The 23,497-nt window shown below is 32.3% G+C and overlaps 1 protein-coding gene and 1 non-coding gene across 2 annotated transcripts; one reads left to right on the top strand and one right to left on the bottom strand.

The window, feature by feature from the left end:
• Positions 1-1,076: 1,076 nt before the first annotated feature.
• On the bottom strand, positions 1,077-2,390 carry LOC118346134. Its single transcript, XM_035687170.1, has 3 exons — positions 2,172-2,390; positions 1,545-2,069; positions 1,077-1,382 (listed from the first exon to the last, which is right to left on the bottom strand). Exons 1-3 carry the CDS (start codon positions 2,388-2,390, stop codon positions 1,077-1,079), a joined length of 1,050 nt encoding a protein of 349 aa, XP_035543063.1.
• Positions 2,391-6,306: 3,916 nt separating this feature from the next.
• Positions 6,307-6,412, top strand: LOC118346136. The gene has a single exon (XR_004799489.1). It is a non-coding gene; the product is annotated as a small nucleolar RNA R71 (small nucleolar RNA).
• Positions 6,413-23,497: the final 17,085 nt, after the last annotated feature.

Below are 23,497 nucleotides of genomic sequence, written 5' to 3'. Positions count from 1 at the left end.
GTTCAATTATTTCCATGAGCCCTTTCACCGATTTTTTATATGCTTTTAGAAAGCAAACAACATCATCAGGATAGATTAAATGAGACACCTGCATACTCACTCTAGGAATTGTAAGAGGTTTAATTCTCTGAAGATCCACTGCCTGTTTAACCATTCTCGTAAAAACTTCCTCTGCTAGAATAAACAAATATGGTGAGAGAGGATCCCCCTATCGAACTCCTCTAGAAGACCAGAAATACCCTCGATATGTTCCATTAAGCATCACAGAAAAACTACAATTCTGAACACAATTTTTTAGAAGGCCAATAAACGTATCAGAAAAAACATAAGCACATAAAGCCTCCCATAGAAAGCTCCACTCCAACCTATCATATGCCTTCATCATATCCAGTTTTAACATAATATTCCCACCTCTAGTCTTTCTGTTAAAGCTACGCAATAATTCCTACGCCAACAAAGCATTCTCAAAGATGCTACGGCCTTTAACAAACGCACCTTGTTCTTCTGAAATAATACTAGGTAATAAAGGCCAAATTCTTCCAACTAAAAGTTTTGAGAAACACTTATAAATAACCAATTTGCACAAACTTATTGGACGGAAATTAGTGAAACTGGATGGGCATGCAGTTTGTTTTAGTGATAAGCACCAAAAAATTAGAAGTATATTACGGACCCAAAGGCGCTCTTGAAAAAATTTCCTTGACTACTTTAAGCACATCTGATCCCATAATGTCCCAACAAGAAATGAAAAAACTGGCCCCAAAACCATCAGGCCCCGGGCTACTATCCTCCGAAATTGACTTCATTGCTTCTAAAGTTTCCTCCATAGAAGGTAACTTAACAAGATTGACGTTCTCCTCCTCAGATACAGTCGATTTAACCAACTTTTGTATGTCTTCTTTTGCACCAATATGCACCTCAAATTGCAATAGCTTGTGAAAATAATCCACTGCACCATCATGCACGTCAATTGGAGTTTGAAGCACCTAGCCATCCTGCAACTCCATATGTTCAACCCATGCCTTTTGTCTATGATCTCTGAAAACACCGTGAAAAAATTTATTATTCGCATCTCCTTATTTTATCCATTTCGCTTTAGCCTTTTGAGCCATGAAAATTTCTTCTTTAGGAAGCCACTCATGCAACCCCTTCCGAGCTTCCTGTAAAAGAATCTCATCCTCTGCTTTTCCCATCTCAAGAATCTTTCCTTCCAGTTGAATTTTTCGGTCTTCCCATCGTGAAATATTAGCAAAAATATTCCCAAAGGACATGCAATTCCACACCTTTAATGATTGCTTTAGACGTTTCAACTTAACGGCCAGATTCTGAAGACCATCAAAATTTGTCGGCACCTCCCAGCTCTTGACCACTACCTCTCGGAACTGAAAATGCGTAGTCCACATACGTTGAAAAAAGAAAGGCCTTGGACCATAAAACTAACGAGCAAGTGAATTCTTTAGATGCAGCAGACAATGGTCCGAAGTGCTTTTGGCCAATGTAAACACTTACGCAGATGGAAAACTCCATAAAAATTCCTGATTTACCAGGATTAGATCTAACTTTTCCCATATATGGCCACGCCCTTCTTGCCCATTACACCACGAATATTTTGAACCTTCTTCTTGCGGTTCCATGAAGCCACAATTTATTATACAGTGATTGAAATCATCTTTAACACCCTGTGATTTTAAGAGTCCTCCAATTTTTTCATGATCATCTCGGATGACATTAAAATCCCCTCCAACCACCCAAGGAATATCTTGTCTTTGAATCAACTCCAATTCTCGCCAAAGATGAACCCTCCCAGCTTGAAAACAACTCGCATATATAAACGATAATAGCATCTCCTTCTCACATTTCTTATATATACCAGAAATATGTTGCTTTGTACTAGAAACCAATTGCATAGATACATTCTTCTGCCAGAACACCCATATGTTTCCTTCCTGTTGTTGATTAGACATAAAACTTGCAAACTTCAACTTCCTTGCCCATTTTTGTATATGGCACTCCTCAATAAACGGTTCCAAAATAGCCAACATATCAGGATGCGTCTCACAGATATGCTTCTGTAATTGAAGAAACAAACTACACCCCCCACATTCCACACCAATATATTTTCTAACATATTAATCATGTTTGGATGACTGAGTAATCATACTTGGAAGAACATTAGCACCTCTTTTCTTCTTCTTCAACTTCACAACTGGCACCTCAACTTCCTGGTCCAACTCCATTCCTATTCCCTCTCTACTTTTCACCCGTTCAATACCATTTACTTCCTGATTCACACATTGTACCTCCACTTCTACATTAAAAAGAACATTTGATTCCTCCTCAATTATCACATCATGTGACCTAATGTTCTCAACATCCAGCTGCCTTGTCATTCCCTCCTTAACTCAACATGACTCTAATACTTCTTCAACTAGGTCAGCCCTTACACACTGGATACTTCCATGTTGATCTTGCATGTTTTGTATAGGACACAAACCCATCTCTGTTAAGCATCCATGCTCCCCTGTTTTCTCATAATATCCATGACATTCTTCGATCTTGAACCACCATCTACCACCAGATCAGCTATTCTTTCTAATTAAGTGTTGACTATTTCTTCCAGAATTAACGATGCTTCTTCTTGGATTTTATCAATCCCATGTGTATCCTTTAGAGAATCAGATGTGTTTATCGAACAACTTCTTCTTGTATCCCCTTTCGCATTCAATTCCTTATCACTCAACTCCATTCCTCCTCCTTCAATACATTAAAAGTTTCCCCATCCTGATGTATTACATGTTGATCATTCATTGTTAAAGATGATACCATCACCCCATCCTGTCTCACTTACAAAATTGGGAAGTTCAATTTCATTTTCCTCCTTTTGTTGAGATTGCACTAGATTCATCTTGTTCACTGACTTCCACACCTGTTTATTCCTCTCTGATCTCTTCAAATCCGCTTTAGACTGAGGGACACTTTTTTTCTGCTGTCCTGCATTCAACTTTTCCCTTCTACATGTATTTCTCGAATGACCTTGAATACGGCACGTTGAACAATATTTTGGTAAAGTTTCAAATACCACTTCCTGAAAATGACTTCATGTTTTATTAGGAGGACCAATCCAGAAATAGCTCTTGTGATCTTTAACCACTAGCAATTCTTTTTCAGTAATAGCATAATTAAGTTGAGCTTCTGTTAAGGTCCGACTTGCATAATAAATAACATGAAAAGCTTTATATTTTCTCTGCCCCAAAACAGCCCTATAGCATAATCGTTAGCATCACACATTAATTCAAAAGGTAAATTCCAATCTGGTGATACAATGATAGGTGCTAAAATTAATTTATTTTTCAATGTTTCAAAAGCATACAAGCATTCATCAAAAAATTCAAACCGAGTATCTTTAATCCATAGATTGCAAAGAAGTTTAGTAATTTGGAAAAAATTATTGATAAACCGACGATAGAACCCAACGTGACCCAAGAAACTTCTCACACCCTTCACATTGGTCAGTGGTGGGACTTTGTCAATAACTTCTATCTTTACTCAGTCAACCTCAATTCCCTTGAAGGAAATGCGGTGGCTAAGCACTATTCCCTCCTCGACCATAAAGTGGCATTTTTTCCAATTTAAAATAAGAGTTGTCTCCTTACATCTCTGCAAAATCAAAGATAAATTAGATAAACAATTATCAAAAGAGTGACCAAAAATCGAGAAGTCATCAATAAAGACTTCTAAAAAATTTTCCACCATGTCCAAGAAGATGGACATCATGCATCTTTGGAAAGTGGTTGGCGCATTGCAAAGACCAAAAGGCATGCGCATATATGCAAAAGTGCCATAAGGATAGGTGAAAGTGGACTTCTCTTGATCCTCGGGTGCAATGGCTTTTGATTGTAACCGGGATATCCATCTAGAAAATAGTAGTAAGCATGGCCGGCAAGTCTTTCTAGCATTTGATCAATAAAAGGCAAAGGAAAATGGTTTTTGTGAGTTGCATCATTCAGTCTTCAATAGTCTATGCATACTCGCCATCCCCTGACCGTCCTTGTCGGAATGAGTTCATTGTTGTCATTCTTGACCATGGTTATCCCTCCTTTCTTTGGGACGAGTTGCACCAAACGTACCCACGCACTATCTAAGATTGGATAAATGATCCCATAATCTAAAAGCGTCAATACTTCTTTATGCACCACTTCTTGCATTGATGGGTTTAGTCTCCTTTGGGGTTGGATGATTGGCTTAAAATTATCCTCCATTAAAATCTTGTGCATGCAAATTGAAGGACTAATTCCTTTGATGTCTGAGATGGTCCAACCCAAGGCCATCTTGTGTTCCTGCGAAACTCTTAGCAACTTCTCATCCTCTACATCACTCAAGGAACTGTTAATAATAACTAGAAAAGTAGAGTCCTAGCCTAAGAAAGCGTACCTTAAATTTGATGGAAGCAGTTTGAGTTCAAGTTTGGATGGTTCCTTACTTGGAGATGTCTGTCGAGATGAGTTTAGCTCTTCCACTTTCAGTTTTATTGAAGGAGGAAAGGATGGTGTAGCTTCCAAATATCTCTCACACTCCCTAACCTCTTCATCTTCACATTCAATAGATGTAGAGTGAGTAAGGCATACCTCAAGTGGTAGTTTTGGAAATTCAGCTCCATAAGTCTTGTCGCCTATTACCACGTTTCAGTTGCTTTTTTGAACATAAGAATGTAACTCCGAAGGGAATTCCATAGATTTAAATATGTCAAAAGTGACATGCTCCTCATCGACCCTCAAAATGAGTTTCCCTTACTAGACATTAATTAAGGTTCTACCCGTCGCAAGGAAATGTCAGCTCAGTATCAAAGGGATCTCCTCGTCCTCCTCCATATCAAGCACAATGAAGTCGGCTGGGAAGATGAACTTATCAACTTTCACCTGTATGTCCTCAATGAGTCATCTCGGGTATTTAATAGATCCGTCTGCCAACTGTAGAGAGATAGTGGTCGGCTTTGCTTCTCCAAGACCTAGTTTCCTAAAAACAGAGAAAGGCATTAGATTCATACTTGCCCCTAAGTCTTATAAAGCTTTATAGAAATGGGAATTTCCTATAGTGCAAGGGATAGTGAAACTCCCCAGATCTTTCAACTTAGGCGACAGCTTCTTTTGTAAAATTGCACTGCCCTCCTCGGTTAGCATTACAGTCTCATGCTCCTCCAACTTCCGCTTGTTTGATAATGTATCCTTCAAAAATTTTGCATATTTAGGCATTTGCTCTAAAGCTTCAATGAGAGGAATATTAATATACAGTTGCTTAAATATACTCAGAAATTTAGAGAACTGATTATCAATTTTATTTTTTCTTAATCTCTGCAGAAAATGAATTGGTGGATCATAAATTGAAGGAGAATAAGTTTCAGATATAAACTCTCTAGATTTCTTGGGTTTTTCAACCCCTTTATTCTCCTTAACCTTTTCAGCTTGTTGGTTGGTCGCATCCCGCTCTGCATCTTTCACCTCAGACTCGGCTTCCTTCATCTCAGATTCTATGTTTTGGGCCTCTTCTGCATCTCACTCAATACTTACTGTTTGCGGATGGTCATATGTCTGTCCACTTCTCAATATTATGGCTTTGACATGTTCCTTCGGATTGGTCACAGTGTTGCTCGATAAAGTCTTTGTTGTCCTCTCGGTAAGCATGTTTGAGAGATAACCAATTTGTGCCTCAGAATTGCGGATTGAAGCTGAGTTGTTTTGGATCACCATATCAGTCTTTTGCATGTACTGCAAAATTATATCTTCAAGTATCAGCTTCTTCTCTTGCTGTGGAAACTGTTGAGGTGCTCTAGTCGACACTTGGTTATTGCTCCATGTAAAGTTAGGGTGATTTCTCCATTCAGGATTAAACGTGTTTTAATAAGGATTGTTTTAACATTAGAAATTGGACACGTAATGGGCTTGTTAATAACTCGGTTGGGCAAAAGGATTCCCCACTTGGCAATCTACAATTGAATGATTTCCTATGCAATGATCACAAACAACATTAGTTTGAATAGCATTAACGTTCATCTTACCTAGTTGTTGTGATAGATTTGCCATCTGCACCGCCAATGTGGTAATAGAATCAAGTTCAAAGACTCCAGCCATCTTTCTTGGCGTTGCTTTTTCCGTAGACCATTGATAGTTGTTGGATGCCAATTCTTCCAGAAGTCCATACGCAGCTTCATGGGTCTTACTCATTAATACTCCTCTCGCGGCTGCATCAACTATAGATGGATTAGTGGGTCCCAAACTATTGTAAAATGTCTGTACTTGAAACCAAGCTGGGAGGTCTTGATGTGGACACTTGTGCAATAAATCATTGTATCTCTCACATGCCTCATATAATGATTCACCCTCAAATTGGGTGAAGGTACAATATCATTCCTTAACTTCGTTGTCTTGGCCAGAGAGAAATATTTTGCTAAGAATTTTTGTGCCAACTCCTCCCAAGTGGTGATGATGCTAGGCGGCAAAGAGTTCAACCAAGTTTTTGCTTTTTCCCTAAATGAGAAAGGAAAAAATCTTAATCGAATTACATCATTTGTCATTCTGTTGTGTTTAAAAATAGGATTAATTACACTTTGGCCCCTCGAACTTTCACTCAATTCACAATATGCCTCCGAAACTACTAATTGCATCAAAGTGGCCACTCGAACTTTCAAAACTTTCCAATTTCCCCCTTCCATCTACCAGCAGCGTTAAATCTAACGAAAATTCACTGCACGTGCTGCTCATGTGTATAACATTCACTGCAAAGATATCATTTTCATATAATTTATTATCATTGACCATATAAAATATAAAATAATATATACTATCAATTAATAATAAATCATTAATCATTAAATAATTTTTTTTATTAATTTATATATGGTTAATGAATATCAAATAATTTCATTGTGTACATGGATTATTCATACTTGCTTGCAACTTAGGTATAAAATAATTTTATATATGGTTAATGGTTAATGATTTGTTATTAATTGATAGTATATATTTTTTTATATTTTATATTATCAATGATAATAAATTAGATGAAAATTATATCTTTGTAGTGAAATTTCGTTAGATTTAACGCTACTGGTAGGCGGAAGGGGGGATTGGGAAGTTCTAAAAGTTCGAGGGTCCACTTTGATGCAACTAGTAGTTTCGAAGGCACATTGTGAATTTGGTAAAAATTCGATGAGGCAAAATGTAATTAACCCTTAAAAGTATCACAAATTTCTAGAAAATTTGCAATATGGACATTAGGATCCTCTTGTGACAGCCCCCCAAACTGGACGGTTTGTTGAATCATTTGAATGATAGCCAGTTTGATCTCGAAGTTATTGGCTTGTATAGCTGGCCGCCTTACACTAGATGTCACCCCATTGACAGAGGGCATAACATAGTCTCTTAACGCCTTGTGCTCCTGGTCGGCCATACTAAACTTAGATGCGGCAGTCTCTTTCTTTTTCACTTTTTTAATACGACGTAAGGTTCTTTCAATCTCGGGATTGAAAAGTGTATGCTCTAATGATTTAGATCAGGGCATGCACTTCTGATTCCATAAAAGAAAAACAAACTGAGATCTAATTTAAACTAATTTTTTAAAATAAAATCCAAAGTAGTAACAATCTAGCTAGTATCAAAATCAATAACAAATAACTAATCTTCGATAACAGTGCCAAAAACTTGTTCGCATAAAAATATTTGCAAGTGCATAAAATCGTAACAAGTAGTTAAGTGTTTTTAAAGAAAACGGATGTTGAACCCACAGAGATTAATTATGCTATTGAGTTCTGAAATTTATTAAATTAATTACTATTTAGAAAACCAAAATTTAAAGAATAGATTGTCTAAATTAAGCTGAAGAAAATAGTATTAAAATTAAGATTTTAAAGATAATAATAATAGATCTAGAGCATTTGATTTCACCTAGCAAATCCTACACAATTTATTCTTCCTTGTTATAGAATTCCAATTATATCAAGTTGATGATAAAAATTCCTTAACTATTCAATATTTTCTCTCGAACAATACTAAAAATATATCCAATTAATAACTTCATATCTCTATGTGAATTTAACTAAGTGGAGACTCATTAAGTTCTTTGAATTTTTCTTGAAAAGCACACTAATCGCAATAAAGTATCTCTACTTTTACTCAACTAATGGTGCTTAGTCCTAGAGCTCTAATCGCAAATCACCTATTGGTTTCATTGCGATTCAACAAGAAAATTACAATAGCTAGAAAATTACAAGCATTAAGAACAAGAAATAAACACTCAATCATGGAAATATTAAAAATACAATAACTTAGATTATACAGCTACATCAAATCTCTAGAAAATAAAATTAGTTCATAATAAAATTGAAAAAAAAATAAAAATAAAAGTAGTGTTCTTCGTTGGAGTCGATTGATGGAGCATGTGGCTTTTACCCTCTGCTCCTTAGATCTGCCTCCTTGAAAGAAACTTAAAAAATAAACTCTAGAATATTGGACTCTAAAACCCAGACCCTCCTCCCAATTTCATGCTAATGATATGCTTATATATGGTAGAAAAGAAACCCTAATGTTTTCAAGATTTCCACCTAAAAAATCGCTTTAACATTTAGGACTAATTTTGGCAGCCTCATACACACTCCAGAAGTCAGGATTTAGAAATTCTTCTTAGAGACAAAGTTGTAGCCCTTTAAGTCAGCTTTCCAACCCATCTAAAATCGTATCCATCATATATATAAGTAGAAACTTATGATCAAAACACTTAAGCATGTCCAGACTGTCTCCTAGTGTATTCCGAATTTGGACTTCTTTGGATTCCTTTTACGATTTCTTTTTCTTTTTCTTCATCAAAATCACTTTCAAACCCTTTGCTAGTTGTTGCCCACGATGTCATTTAGGTTGGTCTTTTAAGTTGTTCGATTAGACTAATTGCCCAATCTAACCATCTAGAACCTTGTCACCAAGTCTTCTCGCCCAGAAGGTAAAATATCTCACTCATCACCTAACTCTTGTCGCCAATTCTGGTCGCCATTGAGTCTCCTCGCCAAAATCTTCTCAGCTTTCTTCAGATATCGTTGCCTTTGGTCGGCCTGAATCCGTAGTCTCTTCTTTTGTACTAAATCTTCTCATTCCTTCCAATCCAAGAAAATAAAGAAAAATATGTAGAAATAAAATAAAATCAATAGTATTGAAGAAAAACTAATACTTTTCATAAATAAAAAAAAGTAATAAAAATCACATAAAAATCACACTTATCACCATCCAATCAACAAATTAAATGAGGACAAAATAAATAAATAAAGCATGGACATAGCAAGTCCAAGCCCTAGATTCACCTAGATTAAGTTAAAGCAATACAGCAACAAAGTTGAAGCAAAAATCATTAGAAGAAACATTCATTTGTATCTCAAGCATTCATTTAAATAGTAGTGTTAAGAACAATACATATAATTCACAAGCATTATACATATCTCAAGCATCCAAGGCACCTTAAAAGCAAGAACAATACATATAATTTACAACAAAAATATTATTTACAGCTCTAGAAAAATAATTCAGACAATGTTCAATCTAAATCTCAACAAAAAATTATTACTAATTTGAAAAAAATAGTAAATCAAAACTCATATGACCATCCCTAAAATCATCCCTAAAATCAAACCCTAATCTAGATTAAGCAAAACCAAAGGAAAAGTTGATACCACCCTCTTGATCCTACATGTTTACAAAAATCAGAGGACCCATTAAAAACAGAAAATCAAAACCCTAAAAGCATTCCTAAAATCATCCCTGAAATCAAAACTCTAATCTAGATTAAGCAAAACTACAACAATAATTACAACAAGCTGAAATCACAGTAATAAAACTCCACTAGCAAAACAGATAAAGAGTTTCATTTACACTAGATTCTTCAACAGAGAAATCACCAAGCAAGTGCAGCGGCAATGGTGATAAATAGCTATGTCGATGGAGGAAGTGAGACAAAGAGACAGAGACAGAGACAGAGAAGAAATAGAGAATAGAGAGAGAAAATCTTACCGATTTCGTCCCGAGGTTTGTTGAGAGCCGGTGTCATTCCGTTGCGAGCCATCGAGAGAGAGAGTTGTGAGGGTTTTTGTCCAAAAAATGACTTCTGTTGAGAGAAGCCATTGAGAGGGGAGAGAGAGAGAGAGAGAGAGAGAGAGAGAGAGAGAGAGAATAATAATAATAATAATAATAAAATAAAGTATAAAAAATGAACAGTTCATTTGAAAATAAGTAAAAATACTATTTATAATAATTAAAAAAATTATATTTGATTAATCTAATAAATTTAATAATATATTTTTATATTTACATTTAGGTAAACTGTTGCCAATGTAAGCAATACGCCAAGTAGGGCTGCAAACAAACAGAGCTGCTTGTGAACAATTTGAGCTCGACTCGTATAAACTCGATTCGAATTCGGTTCATTTGATAAATGAGTTGTTCGCAATCACTAATATTGGTTCGAATATTAAACAAACTAAACTCGTGTAATCTCGACTCTAATCGATGCAGGCTCGTGAACAAAATTCGTATAAACTCGACTCAATTCGTTATGAGCTCGTCACAATACTCGTAATATTTCTACAAAGATATATATCCTTACACATATTATTTTATTATGTATATTTTATGTGTTATATGTATTATTTTTTATACTTTGTATAAGTAATATATTTTGTTACTTTATGTATAAGTAACAGATTTTGTTACTTTACAATAATAATGTATTAAGTGATTAAGCAGAATTATTGCATATTTTATATATCTATAACCAATATATTTCAACTATTTCATGACATTATTATTAGTTTTTGATGGATAAATGGTTATAAGAGCCATAAATTCGAATTGTGAGTTAAATTGATTGATAGCATGATTTATGCTTAATTTTATACTTTTGATTTAATTGGATAATATTTCTTCACATGCACAACACATCTTTAATATTTTATTCTTCCTTTTTATTTTTCTGGTTTTTCTCTTTCATATAGGCTAATGCTAGTAAGGGTTGCCCAGTTGACCAATTTTATTATGTTTCAATTTTTAATTATAAACAAATAGAAATTTATCTATATTTAGAATTTTTTTCTTGTTTACAACACATAGTATACACACGATCTGTATAATATTTATAACTATAATACAATGATTTACAAGAACCAAGTCACAACTATGTACAGATATTTTTAAAGTATATATTACAAGAGCAATAAGTTTGAAAGAAGATATTTAAAGCATTTAACTTACTGTCTCGAGAGCAGCATTAACAGAGAGTACATTCAACTTGTTTTGGCGCAATTGGCCGTATTCATTTATCAATGCGCCCAACAGGATCATCCATTCTTTAGTTGAAATTTGAGCAAATAGTATTAGTATAATAGTATTAGTATACTGATTATACTAATACTATTATATAGTTATATGAAATTAAAATCACTATAGCAAATACTAAGATATAGTTATGCTAATCACTATAACTAATACTAATATAAACTATAGTTATAACTTATACCTATACTGAATCTCTATAACTTATACTAATATATTATATAGTTATACTAAATCACTATAATTTATACTAATATAGTTATACTAAATCACTATAACTAATACTATATATAGTTATAATTTGTATAACTATATATAGTATTAATATCACTATTAGTATAGTATATAGTATTAATAATAACTAATACTAATATAACTATTAGTATAACTAATACTAATATAGTTATACTAATCACTATAACTATATATAGTATTAATATCACTATAGTATTATTGATAACACTATATTATCACTAACATATAGTCATAGTACTATACCAATAGTATTACTATATACTAATACTATTAGTGTATTACTAATATTTATATATATTAATATTTATATATATTAATATATATATATATATCAAGTATAAGAGATTAGAGATTTAATATATACATATATATATATATATATATTATACACTAACATTCTGATAGTATGATACTATAGTATTAGTAAGATATAGTAATAGATTAATAGTATATTATAGTAATAGTATATTATATATAAAATAGGTCATAATGGTGTGGATTAGTAATAGTATAATTAGTATTAGTTATATTCATATATATTAAAATATATCATAGATTTATAGTATATTATATAAATATCATAGTCTAATATACTATATATAGTTTAATACTCTTAAATATATATATTTTTAAGAATCTTCATTTCGGCGCCCTTTTTTTTAATATTCATATATATATATATCATATTTTTTTTTGAACCTTTATATATATATATATATATATATACACACACACTAGTAAGGGCACATTGCACGTGTGCCCAATTGCAAAAACATGAAAAATATTCTTAAAACATGAACTAACAATCATAAGTGGTACTAACAGATCATATATAATTTCTTTGGATGGTAATTAATTAAATCATTCTGTCTAAAAAAAAAAAAAAAACTCTGCATTTAATTAAAACATGTGATATTTTAATAATTTTACTTATCAATATAATAAAAAAAATTAAATACTCCTCATTTTACACTATTTTGATAAGTCCCTCTCCGAACTGATCTATGGCAAGTTTTCTACACTTGCCAAACAGTAGGGTTTTTAATATATATATATATATTCTCTATCCATCCATCGAGTATAGACAAGAGTCAGAAGAAAATTTTATCCTTTTTTTTTTTTTTGGCAACTTTATCTTTATCTCATCACCCATGCCATCATGTGAATTATTTTTTAAGTCAAGCTTATGATTTTTCGATTTGAACTTTAGATGGAACGCGATGCACGAAAAAATAAAAAAGAAAAAGCAAGACACAGGACCCAGATGCTTGGTTTTAGCTTTCTTTCATTTTGGATAGACTTGAATTTGAGTTTGGGTCTTTTACTTTTTTATGAAGCAAGACGCAGGACACAGTTCCTTGGTGTGACATTTTCAGACTGAGGGGATGGGTTGCACAGAGAGTCAGAGACTTTGCATTGTTTTTGTTTTGCCCGTGAGCAGAGTGAGAGGACTAAGGAGAGACCGTGAGATTGAAAACTCAAAAGTTCAAAACCCTAATATTTCGAAAGAGGGTCCTCGTCTCAGTGGTGCGTTGTGTTTTTTCTTCATCTCAAGTTCACTCTAAGCTCTGTATTTTTTCCATCTCAGTTGGGCTTTTTATTTTCTTCATTTCAGTACGTTGTGGCATGCGAGTATTGTGATTGTTGATCTCCTTCTCTTTTTTTTTTTCTTTTTTTTCGTTAGCTTTATTCTCTCTATTTCTCGGTTTCTCGTATTTGTTTTTTGTCCTGATGTGTTGTAGTATGGTTCTTCTCGATTCCCTTTTTGTTCTCTGTGGTGTGGATCTGAGCAACTCTTTAGATTTTTTTTTTTATTCTTCTCGATTCCCTTTTGTTCTCTCTATGGTGTGGATCTGTTGCTATTGGTTGTGCTGGTAGTAGTGCTGTTATTTTTGTGTTTATTTTCGTTGTTGATTTTATGCTACTGTTTTATAATATGTAATTTACTATGTAAAAATAGTTCTTGTTTTATGTTAATGGCTTACATTCTCTTTAAAAATACTCCTAGATCGATTGAATGTAGCAGTTTTCAGTCTTTAGTTTTCTATTAGTGGTTTATATTTGCGTGATTCCTTTGGTTTTACTGCGTGATTCCTTTGACTTATCATTCTTTTTTTGTTAAATTTGTATTCTTTGATTTTTAATATATTATTTGTTATTCGGTTTTCACTTTTGTGTCTAATATTACCACTACTTGTCTAAAAATATTTTTTTAGACATGTCTGAACATGTTACAAATATAGAATGTTCATCTACAAATCCACTCATGGAAGACATAGAACCTACACAAGGAGATGATACTGCCACAACCTTTATAGAGTGTGATAGTAATTGTGGGAACCATGAAATTGACGGTATTATTGGTGGAGAAGAAAACCCAAGTGCCCCTAAGGATCCCCAAAAATATGCATACCAGAGGAAGCTTAGGAAGAAAACTTCTACTGTTTGGAATGATTTTGAAATAGTGGTTAAGAATGATATAAAGAAAGCTGAATGTAACTTTTGCAAAAACCTATTGTCTATTTCTTCATCAGGTTCTACAACTCACTTCCGTAGCCACTTGACTAGTTGTCTTCCACACATAGCTCCTTCTAAAAAGCAAAAGGTTTTAACTATTGACATGAAGGGTCCTGAATGTGTGAACACAGTGAAAAATTTCTCGTATGATATGAAAAAGGTAAGAGAACTTGCTTCTCACATGATACTTTATCACGAGTATCCATTTTCCATGATGAAACATGTTGTGTTTAATAAATTTATGAGAGCTAATACTCCTTATTGGCAAAAGATAAGTCGTACTACAACAAGAAATGATTGTGAATCCACATATGAAATTGAGAAAAAGAAACTGAAAGCAATATTGATAAGTGTGAATAAAGTCAGCATAACAACAGACATGTGGACTTCAGGTCAAAAGATCGCATATATGGTTGTTACCTATCATTTTGTTGATCCTGATTGGCATTTACGGCATTTACAAAATAGAGTCTTAAGTTTTTGTAATGTCCCACCCCCACACAATGGGGTTATTGTTGCTGATGCACTTCAAAAGTGTTTCACAGATTGGGGAATTGAAAACAAAGTGTCTACAATAACAGTGGATAATGCTAGGTATAATGATGTAGCTTTAAGGGTTCTTAAAGATGTTTTCACTTTGGAAAAGAAGTTATCTGTTGGGGGGTAGCTTTTTCATGTGCGTTGTTGTGCACATATAACAAATTTATTGGTCAAATATGGAATTAGTGATATTGGTGAAATTGTCGATTGTGTTCGAGAAGGGGTAAAATACTTGGTTGCATTAGAAGCTCGTATCAAGCAATTTAGTGACATTGCAAAACAGTTGTAATTACCAACAAAAAATCTTTTTTTGGATGTTCCTACTCGATGGAATAGCACTTACCTAATGCTAGCAGCAACCTTAAAGTTTAAAGAAGTCTTTCCAAGATATAGAGATAGAGATCAAGGTTTTAATTATGTTCCAAGCATTGAAGATTGGATAAAAGTGGAAAATGTGTGTCAAATTTTGGCAGTTTTTAATGAGGTGACAAACATTATCTCATGAACCGAGTATCCAACTGCTAACTTATTCCTTCCTGAAGTATGGAGAATAAAAAATGTGTTGAACAAGAAGTCTCTTGACCAAAATGATTACATACGAGCAATGGTTATGAAGATGAATACAAAGTTTGAGAAATATTGGGGGGAATGTAACTTGCTTATGGCAGTAGCTACTGTTTTAGATCCAAGTTTCAAAATGATGCTTGTTCAATTTTGTTTTCTAGTAATTTATTTAGAACCTGAAGCTACTAGAAACATAGAAACCATCTTGAGAATCTTACATGAGTTGTATGATGAATATGTTGGAAATTATAATTTAGCTAATGTGGAGTCAAGTGGACATGAAAATGATCGAGATATAGGTTCTTCTTATGGTAGTTCTGTCAATTAGGGATGTAAACTCAAACCGGAAAACTGGACCGGACCGGACCGAATCGGACCGGTTTTGAACCAGTCCAGTCCGGAACCGGTTTTTAAAATGTAAAAACCGGCCGATTCTGGTTCGGTTCCGGTTCCAGGATTTTTTGGACCGGACCGGACCGGTTGATTAAAAAAAATAAAAAATAATATTTTTATATATAAGTTTTATACAAAATATTTTATATATATTAAATATTAATATATATAAGTTTTATATATAATGTATAATTATAAATTTTTATGTGAAATTTTATATATAACATATATATTCATATATGAAATAATTTCTTATTATAATTTATAAATTATTACATAAAATGTTAATACTAAATCACTAAAAGTTTATAACTAATACTAATATATAACTTATAACTATAACAATAGTCTAATATTAATACTATTATATAGTCTAATATATTAATAAAAGTATAAAAAAGTTTTTTTTAAATCAATTTTTTTTTTATAAACAAATTTTTAATGACAAATTGTGAAATTTACATTTTAAAAAAATCAGAAAATCGGACCGGACCGGATCGGAAACCGGAAGTACCGGTTTTGGAGGGTAACCGGTGCGTAATCGGTTTTGAAAAATATAAAACCGGTAAATACCGGTTCAATCCTAAATTTTATCCAAAACCGAACCGGTTACACCCCTACTGTCAATGATGTGGGGAAGAATGTGATGAGTGGCAGGTCTATATTTGAATCATTTGTTAGAAGTGTTGAAACCATTCGACCAGTGAAATCTGATTTGGATGTTTACTTAGAGGAAGGTGTATATATTTGTAGTGAGGATTCAGATTCACATTTTGATGCCTTGGAGTGGTGGAAGGTCAATGATCTAAAGTACCGCATTTTATCTAAGATGGCACGTAGTATTTTGTCAATTCCAATTACTACAGTGGCTTCAGAATCTACATTTAGTGCTGGTGGTAGAGTGATTGATCTTTATCATGCATCAATGTCTGTTGAAACAGCAGAAATGCTGTTATGTGGAGCTGATTGGGTTTGAGTACTTCATGGTTTGAAAAAAATCATCAAGTGTAAGTATAATTTTATTTAGTGATTTTTCATTGTCATCTAGAACTTGTTTTAACTTATTGAGAACTTGTCTTAACTATTTTTTCTCTTTCATTTTGTAGAGAGAAGACCAACTTATAAGGAGATTTTACTGCTCTAACATGAATTGCTGGCAGGTTGTATATTTTTGCTTTTTGGTATAATGTTATTTATTATTAAATTGTTATTTTGTTATATCATATTGCTAATGATATCTTGTGTGTTTTGTATCATAGGTTGATGGGGATTGGCTTATGGCTGGTGTTTTTTTTTTCTTTTTGTGAATTGATCTACTAAAAATATTTAAAGGAAGTATGCTTATAGGACATGTTGTTTAAGTAGGGATGTAATTATTTTTATGAAAAAAACTTGTTGACTCGTCGGAGCTGTCCAGCTAGACAAGGTTGCTAGAAATTTAGATGTTTTTTTAAAGCTTGGACATATAGATAATTTCATTACTTGAATAGCTGACTTGAATTGCAGAAATATATGGAATGTTGCAAACCACTATTTTTTTACGTGATGGAGAAATATAGATAACATAAAGTAATTTTTTGTAATGTTTTATTTTTGTACTTGGTGCTCAAAGAAATGATTTAACATGTTGATATTGCTTTCATGTTTGTTATTCTTGGCTATTATTATTGGGTTGTTTATTACTTTTATTTATTGTTCTACATGTTATTGTTCAATCTATTGTGTTTCATTCATTTTTAGACTAAGTGTTTATTATTAATGTTTATCATTTTATTAATAAGTTGCTTACTCTTAATTAAGATTAGTAGATTTATTAGTATTTATATATTTTTTATTCTCTTTAAACTAAGACAAACTTTTACACACTTATGTAACTGTCAAATGTAGAATTGGCTCCTATATTCAAAGGTGAAGGCCAACATATTTACATTGATTTATTTCTAATGAGAATATTGGCTCCGATGTCATATGTGTATAAGAAATGAGGCTGAAATGAATAAAAGTTGGTGAACTTTTCAGTTTGTAAATTTGAATATGTGATTTAGAAGTTATTATTGTGAATCTGTGATACCTTAGGAGTTGGAATTATTTACCTATTTTAGTTTTTAACTGTATTTTGGCAAGTGATGAATCATTGATTTATTTGCAATAAGAATGTTGTGAATAAACAATGCTATGTAGTTTGTGGCTGTGCATCAGAGTGGCTCAAGTGAATAAGAGTTGGAGGATTTTTTTCTACCATTTATTTAGTTTGTTTTCCTAATTGATGCTATAATTAGTGTTCTACCATTTGAAATTGCAATTTATTGTTATACCTTAGAAGTTGGAATTATGTACCTATTTGTAACTATATTGTAGCAAGTGATTAATCATTGATTTATTTGCAAAAAGATGTTGTTTAAGCAATGCTATGTCATGTGCTGCTGACTACTATGCATCAGAAATGGGGTTGATTCTGCTGAAGTCATGAATAAGAGTTGAAGAATATTCTTCTACTATTTTTTTAGTTTGTTTTCTTAGTTGATACTATAATTAGTGATCTACCATTTGAAATTGTAATTTATCGTCATGCTTTAGAAGTTGGAATTATTTAGCAATTTGTAAGTTTGTAACTATATTGATTATTGTGAATGTTATGTATAGTTAATCTTTTCACAGGAAGTAAAAGATTAAAAAAAAATTATTCTCAATCAAATGAATCCAAATCAACATTTGGGATTAAAGTTGAAAAGATTCTATGTAAAAAGAGAACATGAAAGATTGTCGTTAGCAATATTGGTTTCTCAATACTTTCAAAAAAATAGCAGATTCTGAATCGTTGATTTATTTGCAATAAATATGTTATATAAGCAGTGTATAGTGCAATATAATATTTATTAATAAAATTTTAGTTAAAATTTATTAAGAGAAATAATCTTATTTATGCATCATATTTAACTCGAGCTCGAGCGAGTAGTTCAAGCTCGTATCAGCTCGTTTATTTTTTGTATTCGAGTTCGAGTCGAGCTTGATCTTAATATATGTTAGGCGAGTCAAGTTCAATAAAAAATCTCTAATACTTTTTGAGCTCGAGTCGAGTTCGAGCAGATATATATGCTAATCGAGCTCGTGACCCCTAGTTCAAATTCGACTCAACTCGATTCATTTGCAGCCCTAACTAACACCAAGTATTAGTGATTGTTTGGGGAAAAAAAAATTATTCTAAATTTTTTATCTAATCTCATCTTAAGAAATGGTGATAAGAAGTTATGGAAATCTTTGTGAAAAATGCACGTCCCTCAAAAAATTAACATCTTTACATGGAGGGCTTGTCATGATGGTTACCTTCTAAAAATAATTTGCTTAAAAGAAAGATTGTGGAATCTACCCAGTGTGAATTTTGTGGGTTACATTATGAAGATCTCACTCATGCACTTTTTAGCTGTCCTGATCTCCTTGCTTGTTGGAACATGTTCATGCTTGGGATAAGTACTCTTAATTCTACTGATTCTATTAAAGAGGTAGCTAGACAGATATTAAAAATTGGTGATTTATCACAACTGGAAAGATTCTTCCTCATAGCTTGGGCCTTATGGTATAGACGTAATAAGTTGATTTATGAACAATCAAAAATATATATATCACTCAAATATAAATAATTTCAAACTAATTGTTATAATTTTTTAAACTAATTATTATAATTTTTTTAATTTTTAAATAAAAAATATTTTCAATTTTTTAATTTTTTAAATAAAAATAATATGAATAATATTTTTTAATAATATTTTTTATTTTATAATATTTTGATTATTTTTTATTTTACTTTTAAGATTTTATAAAATATTAATTTAAATTATTTAATTATTATTTATAAATTATTTTATTACTGTATTAACTCTTCTCACTCCTCAAATTTGTACCTATCAATGGGCTTGGAGTGAGACCGGAGAAAAAGGACGCGCAAGAATGCTCCTGCAACTTGATGCGAGCGGAGACAGGACAAAAGCTTTATGGACTTGATGTGAGAGAACAGAGAAGATCATCATTCATCAGTAGAGAAAACGCATGATCCCTATAAAACCAACGGGAAAAGTATTATTTCCAGAGAAGCCATTGAATGGGAAGGGCATTTTCGCCCATCAACATATCAAGACAAACGCCGCAACCAATGCAAAACTCGCTCTTCTACCAAGGATTTAAGACGGCTCGAGTTCTGAACTTCTGACCAATGTTTTGAATACCGTACCGGATAGCGTACCGGTCAAGACACTGGAACGAAATATTTCGGTACCGGTACCGTTTCGTGTACCGTTTCGGGATAGTCGATATATGAATAAATTATATATATAAATATATATAACAATTATATTCTAAAATAATAGTTTATATATGAATAAATTATATATAAATACATACATACATATAAATTATAAATAGTCTAATCTAAATTGGGGGTCAAAAAATAAACTTATAGTTTGAAAAAACGAAAAAAAAAAAAAAAACCGCAGTAAATGTCGGTAGATGCTTCAGCCGAAATAAGTAGGTCACCGTGCGATGAAGCACAAAGAACTAAACGGCGATGCGGCCGTCTGACGGTGTTATAGCCGTCTGTTATATATCTAGTACCTGTACCGGCCGGACGGCCAAAACGAAAAATTTCGGCCGCACCGGCCGGTACGGTACGAAATTAAAAACATTGCTTCTGACGCGAAATTAGGAAACGTGGCAGGGAGACACGACAGCTGCTCAGAGCATCAAGCATTGGCAATGTGCGAAGTTCAAATTTTGTGGGAAAAATCTATTCCCAAGCCGGTTTATTCCTTCACACTGCACACCATCGCACGTGGTAGACTGGGCTTATAAAAAAATAACGGTTTAAGAAAGTAAATTATCATTTTTGTCCGCAACTCATTTTCTTCTTCTCCTTCACGTCGACCCCTTTTCTCTATCTCCTTCGGCCTGCTTCACCTTCTCAAGCTACCAAATCGGCATGAGCAGATTTACTAAAATCATCACCAACATGATTCCCATTTTTTGTTTTTCCAGGTTGTGGCACTAACTTAACCGCAAAGAGAAATGCTTTGCGGGACTCAAAGAGTGTCCGAATGAGTTTTTTTTTTTTTTTATTACTAAGTAAGTAAAAAAGTGATTTTTAATGATATTATAAATTTTTTAATTTTTAAAAAATATTTATAATGATTAAAAATATATATAATAAATAAATAAAATGTATTGATCGGGATAACTATTCGATATATTTTTTCAAGAAATGTAGTGCTGCTCTTTGTAAAATTTTAAGTATAGTATTAATTTTTTGTTAGATGAATTTATAATATATTAACTATTTTAAAATTAAAACAAATAAATACGAATATAATAGTCAATGACTCTATACCAAAGACGTATCTCAGGTAATATATATATTAATAATAGTTTAACAATAATAACAACAGATGGTATAACAAGCCATATATATGAGAGTAAGTAGTATAGACGGTATAATCGATTATATGCATAAATAAATATAAAAGATAGAAAAGATATAAGATAAAATTGACTTCATTAAAAACTTAATATTTACAAGAAAATTAATTTTCAGAAGGATTGGAAGCAAAAGACATAAAGGAATGTTTACAAAAAATAAGTTTTAAAAAATGAGAATAACGAGAGAAGAGAAGGATAGACCTCTAATGAAAGTTTATGAATGCCTCCCTTTTCTTTACGGACTCCTTTTATAGATATTGAAACAGTAATTCTTAATAATACATGCCTGGCATTTTATCTTCCTATGTCAACTAACAATAAATGTAGTTCAATAGATATACAAAATAGTTTATCTTTTAGTAAACAATAATCTTGACCTTGAATAGTAACTTTTGTCTTGGCTTTAAACAGTACATAATAATTTGATAATAAACGAAATTGTTTGTCTTTATTCTTTTGAAGAGATAATACTTCTGATAGCTTTCATCTGCCATGTTGAATAATTGAAAAAGTAATAATCTTCTGGAATCACATGATCTGAGGGTCATGATCTGCGAATTTCAGATCAAATAGATCTTGAGAATCATCAGATGTACTAGATGGTAGGATGTGTTGCCCTGAGAATGGGAGACTTGTTGAGAAGAAGAGGCTTGTTAAGAAGGAGAAGCATGTTGAGAATGAGAGACATGTTGAGCTAGTGATAATATGGGTTGTTGTAATGGAGATAATTTGGCTTGATAATGTGTGTCTTCTTCATCATTGCTGTCTGAGACTTATGACATTGTCTCAGCTAATTTTTTCAAGTCATTTTTGCTGGTAGTGGATGCTAATTGAGCCTGAAATCTACATCGTTGGACTAGAACTTCAGGGGCTTTGGTAATTTTTTAAAACATTTTTAAATATGATTGTAACTGTATTTTTCCTACCATTTGACAGAGACTTGACGGGTTAAAAAATAATATTTTTAAGAGATGGATGATGTTTGATGACGTAATCTCACTTCATAATCCAATTTAATTTTGTTTTGATAAAGAAAACAAGAAGTGGTGAACAATATTTTAATGAGAGTAGATAATCATTTTGTGAAGAAAAAGTCTGAACACTTTCTTGGAGAGGGAGAGGGAGAGGAATGAGAAGAAGTTCAGGTCCATAATAATCCCACTATAGTAAGAACCATCACAGAAGTGTCACGATCTCTTGTAATTTGTCAAAGTGGAGGAACAAAAAATTGCTCAAATTTTTGTTTTGTTTTAAAAATATTTTTTTTCATACCTGCTGATAATCGTAATAATCATAATATGGTAAATCATAAGGATGAGAAAACTTCCTTGTTAAATAGAGATTTTTTCCTCTTTGTTCCAAGGTGAGGACTTGTTTAATAGTGACTTTATGAAAGACAATAATTGAAGATGCAGGTGAATAAGGTTGAGTTGGAAGAGAACAAAAGATCTCAGAGAGAATAATTGAATCTGTGTCCACCAATATGAATTCATAAAAATGCTGGATTTCTTTTTTATATTTTATGGGACATAATGTCAGTCTAGCAAAAGAAAGATATCAAATAATTTTTGGGGATCAGATAGGTGTTGAATTTTAGACTCAATGGAGAAGACTGGATGCCAATAAGTTTTAATGATAATAAGGAATGTAGAATATTGAGATAATAGTGGAGAATTAATAATTTGAGAAGGGGTGGAGGGAGAAGGATAAACAGATTTCGAGTATGTTGATAATTTTGGAGAAGTTAATGGTGAGAATAGATTGTAAGATGGCCTAATATTTTGTAGTAATGTCTCCAATACCATGTATGGTCTTGGAGTTGCAAAATGACAATGTGAAGGATAGAGAGGAGATGATGACCTAGCATAAGAAAATTTGGACTTTATTCTTGATTTTGAGGATGACATGATTTTCCCTGTAAGAATTATCGAGATAGAAAATCAAGAAGATAATTAGATTCTCTTTTAATATGTTCAATATCAAAATAAAAAATACTTAAATAGCTTGTCATCTAGCAAATATTTGTTTAGCAGCCAGATTTTTCACATCTTTAATCAAAACTTCCTTGGCTGATTTACAATCTATTATAAGTAAAAAATTTTGATTCAATAAATCATCTTGAAATTTAGAGATACATAATACAATTGCTAAATTTCTTTTCTAATAGTACTGTAATTATTTTGAACAGGATTCCAACATCCTGAATGGAATCTAATAATCTGTTCTGAATTAGTTGATAATTTTTATTTCATAATTCCTCCATAACTAAGATTAGAGGTATCTGTTTCAACAATTTCAAAAGTATGAGGTGATAGGGGTCCTAAGCATTATAATTTCTTAACGTAAGACTTAATTTGTTTTATAATATTTGTATACGTTTCCGTCTATGGAGTGAATTATTTTTT

This window comes from Juglans regia, unplaced genomic scaffold, assembly GCF_001411555.2.
Source record: "Juglans regia cultivar Chandler unplaced genomic scaffold, Walnut 2.0 Scaffold_702, whole genome shotgun sequence".
Taxonomy (NCBI): Eukaryota; Viridiplantae; Streptophyta; class Magnoliopsida; order Fagales; family Juglandaceae; genus Juglans; species Juglans regia.
Note: the sequence above shows the minus strand (reverse complement) of the source record. Positions and strands in the feature narration are given on the sequence as shown.